The sequence below is a fragment of the Microcebus murinus genome, chromosome 2 (genome assembly GCF_040939455.1).
Source record: "Microcebus murinus isolate Inina chromosome 2, M.murinus_Inina_mat1.0, whole genome shotgun sequence".
NCBI lineage: Eukaryota > Metazoa > Chordata > Mammalia > Primates > Cheirogaleidae > Microcebus > Microcebus murinus.
In genome coordinates this window covers 49,345,367-49,354,113 of record NC_134105.1, presented here as the reverse complement: position 1 = coordinate 49,354,113, position 8,747 = coordinate 49,345,367, and the positions used below count along the sequence as shown (strand labels likewise).

General features: G+C 55.7%; 1 protein-coding gene and 1 long non-coding RNA gene across 2 annotated transcripts; one reads left to right on the top strand and one right to left on the bottom strand.

The window, feature by feature from the left end:
- Positions 1-2,150: 2,150 nt before the first annotated feature.
- Positions 2,151-4,688, bottom strand: FOXD3 (forkhead box D3). The gene has a single exon (XM_076010794.1). It carries the CDS (start codon positions 4,201-4,203, stop codon positions 2,773-2,775), a length of 1,431 nt encoding a protein of 476 aa, XP_075866909.1. The 5' UTR covers positions 4,204-4,688; the 3' UTR covers positions 2,151-2,772.
- Positions 4,689-4,813: 125 nt separating this feature from the next.
- On the top strand, positions 4,814-6,350 carry LOC105872871 (uncharacterized). Its single transcript, XR_012923654.1, has 4 exons — positions 4,814-4,943; positions 5,188-5,592; positions 5,802-5,922; positions 6,097-6,350. It is a non-coding gene; the product is annotated as an uncharacterized LOC105872871 (long non-coding RNA).
- The last annotated feature ends 2,397 nt before the right edge of the window (positions 6,351-8,747 follow it).

The following is an 8,747-nucleotide window of genomic DNA, read 5'->3' as shown; positions in this document are numbered from 1 at the left end:
GTGCCTGGGTTCCATACCATCAAACGTGGGCTTCAAGCTTCCCCCACCCGCACCCCGCCCCACCACTAAGTGCTTGTGATCATTGTCTATGATATCTGCATTTCCCTTTCTGCTCGAAACCTCCGTAGTTTATAAAAAGCTTAAGTCAAAAAGAGCTTTTGAGGACGTTACGGACAGACCTATCTTCCTGACATCTACCAGGACTTTAAACAGCAGCTGGCCGGCTGGGGTTCTGGGTCTGAGAGTCCCCTACTGTCCTAGACATAAAGAACGGGGGCCATTTCCAGGCTGTGGCTCAAGGGTAAGAAGTGGCTGGAAGGAAAGTTGCCGGCGGCTCTCCTCGACGCTCCGCCGGCTAATGAATGCGTCGCTGGAAAAAGCCCTGCGAACCGAGTGGCTGAGTGTCACGCCGCGGGCGCAGGCTCGGCCGGCATCGCTGCTATGCGCGGAAATATGAGCGAGTAATTTTATAAGTAACAAAGGATCAGAGATGGAATGAGGCCCCTGTTATCCAATGTCATTTAGAAGCCTTGGATCAGCAGCTTCTTGAAGCTAAAAGTGAATTCAAGAAGCCCTGCCTTTCCCTTTTCCCAGGGGGTGTCAGCTAAATTTAGAAATAACCTCTACGTGTTTGCACAAATCATGTACCATTTGCTGTTTGTGTAAAAACCGATTAGCCAGACACAACTGTGAAACAACTTGTTACTTTTATAGCTGCAACACACAAACAAATTTAGATCCGTTTCGTTTTCCTTGTAAAAGGAGATTAGAAGGGACCCGCCCGGAGGCCGTGTGGTCCACAGTCTCTTCTTGGTGACGGTTGCCGTCGCTCCGCACTCCCGATCTCGAAGGAATGTTTACTCAGGACACAATAATGTTTACTGTTTACCAGGAAATCTGATTCGGTGTTTGCAAGGAAGTGTCTTTCAAAGAGAGCCCCTAGCCCACGGCGGCAGCGGAGAGACAGGGCTCGGATCGGCGGTGGGGAGGCCACGCCACGACCGGGGAGCCCAGGTGGGCCACAACGCCGGGGACGGGCCGTTCCACAAACAGGACGCGCACAGGGCCGGGCTGACAGTGCTGCTGCCCGCTCCAGCTTTAAAAAGCGATTTCACACAAGTAATTGTAACAGCTAAATTAATTACAAAATAATTAGAATTGATGCCGTTTGAGGATACGCTGATGGCGGGGAGAACGGGCCTCCTGCATCAAGACGTTTCATTTCTACTTTAATATTTTTTTAAGAGAAAGGTGTAAACGGCCGAAATGCATATTAGAAATAATCTACGAGGACCTTCCCCGTTCCTGCCCCACAATCTCGCATTTCACACTAACCTAGCCTAAGGTAAAGAAAAAAACAGGGAAGAGGTGATGTGCAGCTGTTTTTAAAAGGGTATTAAGGCCACCATTTCTTGGGCCTCAAAAAGGTTTGGGGTTGGAGGGAGGGGAAGCATCTATATAAATCCTTTAGAAATCCAATTACGTTATGGATTGATTATTGCCATAGAAAAGAGGTATCTTATTTGAAAATATTATGAAAATAAAACTATGCTATTATCTATCAGGTTAATATAGATAATACAATCCCACTGCAAAATTTAAAATGTCATAACATAAAATTTTAAAAATCAACTGGATTTATTTACCACTTTTACTTAAGGAATGAAAAGAAATAATTTCTAAAATCTAAGATTTAAATAATGAAAACAGAGATGTTTGGAATTCACTTACTTTTGAAAGGATAATTGAAATGACCAAGAACTCTCTCATTTGGGAAGTTTTCTTTGTGGAAGATACTAGTCTGGTCTTTTAAAAAATTTTTTTAAAGACTATGCTCTTGTTTAGGTGTTTTTAAAAAAAATGATAGTTTTATCTACAGAACTGTCTGATCAATTAGATTTAATGGGTTGATATGAATGAGATTATCGCTCACATCCGCATTTTATGTGAAAACTAAAAGAAAAATATTAATATCATTTAAATTAGACACTCTTTCTTCAATTAAAAAATCTTTTTACATTCAAATTATAAATTAGCATAAGTTTGAAAAGATCCTCACTTCAAATTCCTCGATTTTCTGGGGAAAATAAAAAGCAAATACCATTTAAAAATCTTGCCATTTACTTCAGACACCTAAATAAACACTAGGCTGAGCATTTTAAAAATTTATTTACAAAGTTGTGTACAACACGATGGAATAACATTTAGAATACCATATATATTCATTCATATATAAACAGACTTTTATAATAGAATGACACTTTTCGCCTTTTTGAAAATTTTTTATATTTAAAATCTGTCAACGTCTCTATACATTCTTTTTCTCAGATAAAACTGCGGAGAGTGAACCTTCAAAAAAATGAAAGTTCAGAGCTCTAAATCTACTGAATTTGTTTTTTCTTAAAAAAATAAAAACCACAAAAGGAAAGGCAATAATTTTTATACAAATATGTACAAAGAATTTCCCTCCCATCCCCACGGTACTGAGAGCAGGCGCCGTCGGGGTGCATTTTTGGAATATTCGGTTTTCGGTTTTACCTGTACGAAAAGCTATTCCCGGCGGGCGCGCGGTGAGTTTGCTCGGCCAGCTTAGGTGTGCGCGAGGGGGTGGAGGCCGTGGAAGGTGTTGGGGGGTCAGGGGAGAGGAAATGGGGGAGAGGCAGAGTCCGGATTGGGCAGGGGGACCGGGACCGGGGCGGGGCGCGCAGCCTGGAAGTGCCGCCGCCGCTCAAGGCCGCCGCTGGGCCCTGGGTCCCGGCCACCGGCGCGTCCCTATTGCGCGGGCCATTTGGCTTGAGCGGCGGCGGCAGCGGCGGCGGCGGCCGAGGCTGCGGGCTGCAGAAACTGTCCGGAGAGCGGCACGCTCAGGATGGGCGCAATGGTAGCGGTCGTCCGGCTCAGCGACAGCGGCTGGTGCGTGGCCATGAGCGCTGCCGACTGCACGGTCCCGGGCGGCCGCAGGAAGGACTGCGTCGTGCTGCCGCCCCCGCTGCCCCCCGTGCCGCCGGCGGCCCCAGCGCCAGCAGCCGAGCCCCCGGGAGCCGCCGGGCCCCCGCCGATGATGTTCTCTATGCTGAACGACGGCCGCGCGCTCGGCTCAGACTTGATGAGCGACGCCGTGGTGCCCGCGGCGCCCGCCGTGCCCGCAGCGGCCGCGGCGGCGCCCAGGCTGTTGAGCTGCAGCTGCAGGCCCGGGCCGAGCTGCGAGCCGAAGGCGGCCGCCTTGCGGCCCAGCTCGCCCGAGGGCAGCAGCGGCACGGCGGGCGGCAGCACTGGCGCCACCGGCGGCAGCGCGTACGGGTACTGGAGTGCCGCGGCCGCCGCCGCCGCCGCCGCGGCCGCCGGGTGCGAGTAGGCGCCGGCTGCAGCCGCCGGGTGCAGGCCGTAGGGGCGGCCGTAGGGTCCCGCGGCGCCCGCAGCCGCGGCCAGGCTGTAGGCGCCGAAGCTCTGCATCATGAGCGCCGTCTGCTCGCGCAGGTGCTCCTGCTGGTGGCGCTTGAAGCGTTTCCGGCGCCGCAGGAAGCTGCCGTTGTCGAACATGTCCTCGGACTGGGGGTCCAGAGTCCAGTAGTTGCCCTTGCCCGGGTTGCCCGGCTCGCGGGGGATCTTGACGAAGCAGTCGTTGAGCGAGAGGTTGTGGCGGATGCTGTTCTGCCAGGCGGGGAACTTCTCCCGGTAGTAGGGGAAGCGGTTGCTGATGAACTCGCAGATGCCGCTCAGGGTCAGCTTCTTCTGGGGGCTCTGCAGGATGGCCATGGTGATGAGCGCGATGTACGAGTAGGGCGGCTTCACCAGGCTGTTCTTGGGCTTGCTCGGGGCCAGGCCGCCCGCGGAAGCACCGCCCGCGCCGGGTCCGCCGCCGCTCGCGCCGCCCTCCTCGCCGCCAACGCCGCCCTTGCAGCCGTCCGCCTCGGGAGCGCCCGCGTCGCCCCCTGGCCCGGCGCCGGCTGCCTCCTTGGGCAATGCCAGGGGCTGCTGATGGGGCGGCTGAGGTTGCCCGTGATGGGGCGCAGCCGGCGGCACCTCGTCCGCCTCGTCCAGGCGCAGCTCGGGCGGCCCCGCTGGGCTATCGCAACCGGCATCGCTGTCCTTCTCCTCCAGCCCGTCGTCGCCCTCGCCCACCACATCGATGTCCACGTCCTCGGCCGTCAGCACCGTCTGGCCGGACATGTCGCTGGCGCTGCCGCTGCCGGAGAGGGTCATCCCTCCTCGGGGTTGGTAGCGGCGGCGGGGAGGGGGCAGCCGGCGATGGCGGTGGTCAGGGGCTGCCGCGGAGCTCAGGGGAAGAGGATTTGGGCGCCCCCGAAGGACTGGGGGCAGAGAGAGGGGAGGGGGCCGCAGGTGGCTCGGGGCCCGCCCAGCGCGGCTCACACTCGGCGGCCCCGCATCGTGCGGCGCGGGCGCTGCCGTCTGCCCCCCACGGCCGCGCTCCGCGAACTCCTGCCGTCCCTGGCGCTCGGGTACTAGGCACTCGTTACCGCTCCTGGCCCCGGCGGCTTCTCCACGCCGCGCCCCCTCACTTAGCCCGCCTTCCTCGGCCTCTAGCCCGGGCGTGGGGCGCAGGAGCGGTCCTGGAGGGCGCGGGACGCCGGGCGCCGAGCAGCTCGGGAGGGCGCGGGCAGGGGCAACCGCAAGGGGGGGGTGTCAGGGACGCCGAAGCCCCCGTAGTCGAAAGTCCCGTTTTAAGGACTGGCCTGATAGATTACTTTCTACTTAAAGATCCAGCGGGAGGCGGGGCCACGTGACCGCGCGTGACGTCAGGGCCGCCGCGGAGCCGGCCAAACTCAAGTTGGTTCAGGGAATTGTCAACAAAGGGACGGGAGAAGCGCAACTCTGCACCGCACCGTGCGCCAGCATCCCGCAGGCCCCGAGGGCGCTCCGGCCCGCCCGGAGCCCCCGGCCCACGCTGGAGCCTGGCTCAGGGGCCCAGAGAGCGTGTGGGTGTGAGTGTGGGTGGGCGGGTGGGTGCGGTGGGTGTGAGCGACTAAGGGCCGGGGCCTGGGAGCGTCCGCGGGACCGTGCCCTGCCTTCCCCGCCCCCTCCCTTCCCCCTCTCCTTCCCACTTTGCCTACACTCCTCAGATAGACAGGGACCGGGCAACATAGAACGAGATTCCCATCCCATTTTTTAAAAAGAAAAACTTAGTAATCTTTGTTCCTTTTTGTTTGATTGCTTTTACCTCTAAAGAGAAGAACGGCGCATCGAGCCCACTCTTGCTAATTAGACCTCAGACCCTTCTCCATTCTCACTGCTCATTCCAGAGAAGACACCTGCTGAGGTGTCTCCCGCCTCCCCCCGACCCAGACCTCTCAGATCCAGCCTTCGCTTTACCGGCTCGTTGCGGGCGTGTTTTTCTGTATATATTTTTTCGCGCGGCCACAACAGCATCAGCTGGGGTTCCCGAAGGTCTGAAAATGGCTATTGATTAATCTATTAGAATAGTTGCCGAGAGAAATAAAAACGACGTAAAATAACAGGGAACCTATAAATAAAGAAGCCATAACTGGCTGCTTGGAGTTGTTAAACGACTTAGCATATGAAAAAGTCGGAAATGAGGCGCTGAGGAAGGAGCCGGGATTGGCGGCGGCCCGGGTAAGTCTAGTGGAGCCTGGAGGAGGCCTCGGGCCTGCAGGTTAGACGCCGCGCCCCTCCCGGGGCGGCTGAAGTGCCTACAGTGCGGGGCGCGGACGCGGGCTGCCCAGGCGGCGGGTACGGCCTCGGGAGAATCTGGGCGACCTCGGGCATGCTGGCGGGCTGGGCTCTGGGCTGCTGGGAGCTAACGTGGATTCTCTCCTGTTAAGACGTAGACAGACCCTCCAAGACTTGACTTCCGCGGAAACCAGCGGCAGAGCGAGTGCAGGACGAGGCGAGGATGTGTGGCCGGTACACAAGGAGTTTCCTTGACAAGGAAAGTCACCGATGGTAGGAAAAACTGTGGGCATTTCACTGGGACGGGCGGACGGCGGGGGTTAGGGGAACACGGCAGACCGACCCTGGGTGCGTGGCTGGGGCACGTGGACCTCACGCCTTCACGGGTAATCAGTGTCCCTGTCCAGGCGAGCCCCCGACGCGCCAACTCTTTCCTCCCGCATTTAGGCCATCTAGTTTCAAGCCGCAAGCGCCGGCCGGGTGTCTGTACACTGAGGCCTGGGAGGGGAGCGCCGGCCTCGCCAGAGGAAGGAGCACCAGGGAAGAAGGTCCGAGAGGAAATAATCAGTGAAATATTTACAGAAGACAAGACGATGGGAAACTGATTTAATTCCTGGTGGATACAGGTGCTTCTGATTTCCTCAGTCTGTGTCTTCCCACCCACGACCCCTCTTTTCCCTGGCTTAGATACACCAAAAAAATTAACTCAATAAAATAAAAAAAAAATCTGTAAACTTACTTCATTACAGGCATTGCGACACAGATTGACTTTCATCCCCATTAGACAATTCCCTCAGGTATGACACTAGCCCATTGGCTCCTGATTTCACAGGATCTTCCAGGTTGGGGGTGGGGGCAGTGACTCCATCCCGAGATGCCAGAGAATCTTCACGGTTTTTCTGTATCTAAATGAGCCCGGGGTTGCACCTGGCCCTAAAACGCATCTGAGAGTTGATTTCCGCAGCTGCACAGCTTTGTGTCTCCCAGGCCCCGAACCGTTTACAAATGCTGTCTAGACAGCCTCCCAAGAAACCGATCCGAGCTGCAAACCCACCGCCCTAGGCTGCAGAGGTCGCGGCTACAACTGCCTGAGCAACCCAAAGGAAGGTCAGAAGGACAAAAAGAAAATAAAAAAGGCCGAAATTTACACATTCAGAAACTCCTTTTGCTCTGCTTGGGTTGCCCAGCCCGAGAGGCAGGCGCGGGGCACATTGCGGGCCCTACCGCGGCCTTGGTGGCTGGGCCTGCGTGGACACGTGCGTGTGTATGAGCGCGGGAAGGTGGTGGCTCCAGGGCTGCCCTCGCCAGTCTTCTTAAAGTAGCCTCCAAATGAGCCTAATTTCGATTCCGCCGCCCACCGGGTCTGGCTCTCGGGACTCCCTCCACATCGCTGGTCGCTGCCTCTCACCCTCCCTCCGCCACGGCCCGGCCTGATCCGTCCATCCCCACTGTCTCCTTGGAACCTCCCTGGGGAGGGGGGTGGGGGATGAACAACTCCCAGCTGCCGGTTCCATTTGTTGCGCTTTTTTCCTTCGACACAATAAAAGTCAAATTAATTGATTCATACCATTAATTACGGCGCGTAGCGTGAAAAGCAACGCTTCCCCTCGGTTAGAGATCTATTGTGCTAATCTCTTGTTCAATCAGTGTTACCATCTGATGCCGGGTCCGACCCTTACAGAAACTTTTCGACTCGATTAGCTAAATGATGAGACGTGCAGGACCTACTGGCTGCGGCCCCGACGTACCGCGCCCGCGCTGGCCTAACGGCTTAATATCGATTTCCAGCGAGGCGGCGGATTTTTCCGCGGCCACACTAGGCTCGGGAACCGGCGGCCGGTTCCCTCCTTCCCTGCGGACAGCAGAAGCTGCACAACCTCCCGGGGCGGGAAGGAGGTGAAGGGCAGCCCAGGTGGGAGACTGGAAGGTTCCTGCTGTCCTGGACGCGGGAGGCGGCCGCAGCGGAAGAGTCCGAGCCCGACGCACTGTAGGGTCCTGCCCAAAGCCGGCTAGATTCGGGCTAAGTAAATTCTGTTAGCCACATAATTGCAGTTTGCAGCTAAAAGCCCACAGGTCGTCAGTTACCGCCAAACTTTAAAACAGGGATGGAAGAAGTGAGACAAACAAAGTGAGACACGGTGGGGGCAAGAAAAATGTGACAGAGGGAACAGAAATGGCGTGAGGGGAGACGTGGGTAAACAGTTTCTTTGTCTCAAAGGGTTATTGGTGGAGCTAGAAGGAGAACGAGTACACACAAACACACACAATTATGAGTGTCTACTTGAGTCTCAACAAGCAAACTTCCTAGCAGAGATTTAAAGAGGAAGATGGCAGCCAGCTGCCTCGCCTGCTCAAGTGTTTGAAACATTTCAACCGAAGGAGAGTAGAATGAAACTCCGTCGGTCCTTCCTGGGGCGGGCAGAGGACGTCGTACCCAAAAGGGAAAGCCACCGGGACGTGGTCTGGGTTGGGGGCGGGATCTAGGTTCTAGCAACAGGAGGCAAGAAGAGTGGAGTCCGAATCGATAGGAAGGAAATTGAGACGTCTCCAGGGGAGGGGAGAGATTTAGTGTGTGCTTTCGGGTGGGGGGAGATGGGGGAGGAAGTGGATGGAAAAATTTATGATGGAGAAGAGGAAATTAATTACAGCTCAATTTGAGTTCTTAAGTGGTCAACACGGGAGGAGGGGCACGGTGAGAGAGCAGAAGATGGAAATGGCCCACCTACCCCTCGCCGGGCCCAAGCGAACCCAGATGCCCTCTTTCTCCTCCTTTAATTCAGAGACCATGCCAATGGCTTGAATAAATCGTTGGCGCGATGTGAAATAGAATCATCATGCCCGAGCGCGGGTGCAATTTTCTTACGATCCGGGGAGTTGGGACCAGGTTCTTTAGGGTGAAAGGAGCGCCCCCCACAGAGAGCAGCTACTGTCTCTCTAAGACAGGAAACAAAACCTGGATGCAGCCACTTGGAAAATACCTCTATGTCTTCTACCCCCTCCCCAAACAAAGTCGGCTTCTTCTAGACGATCCTCATAGATTACTTAAACTATCATCGGCCTCTTTGGACGACCGCCACCGAGGAAGGTGGGGAGGGCAG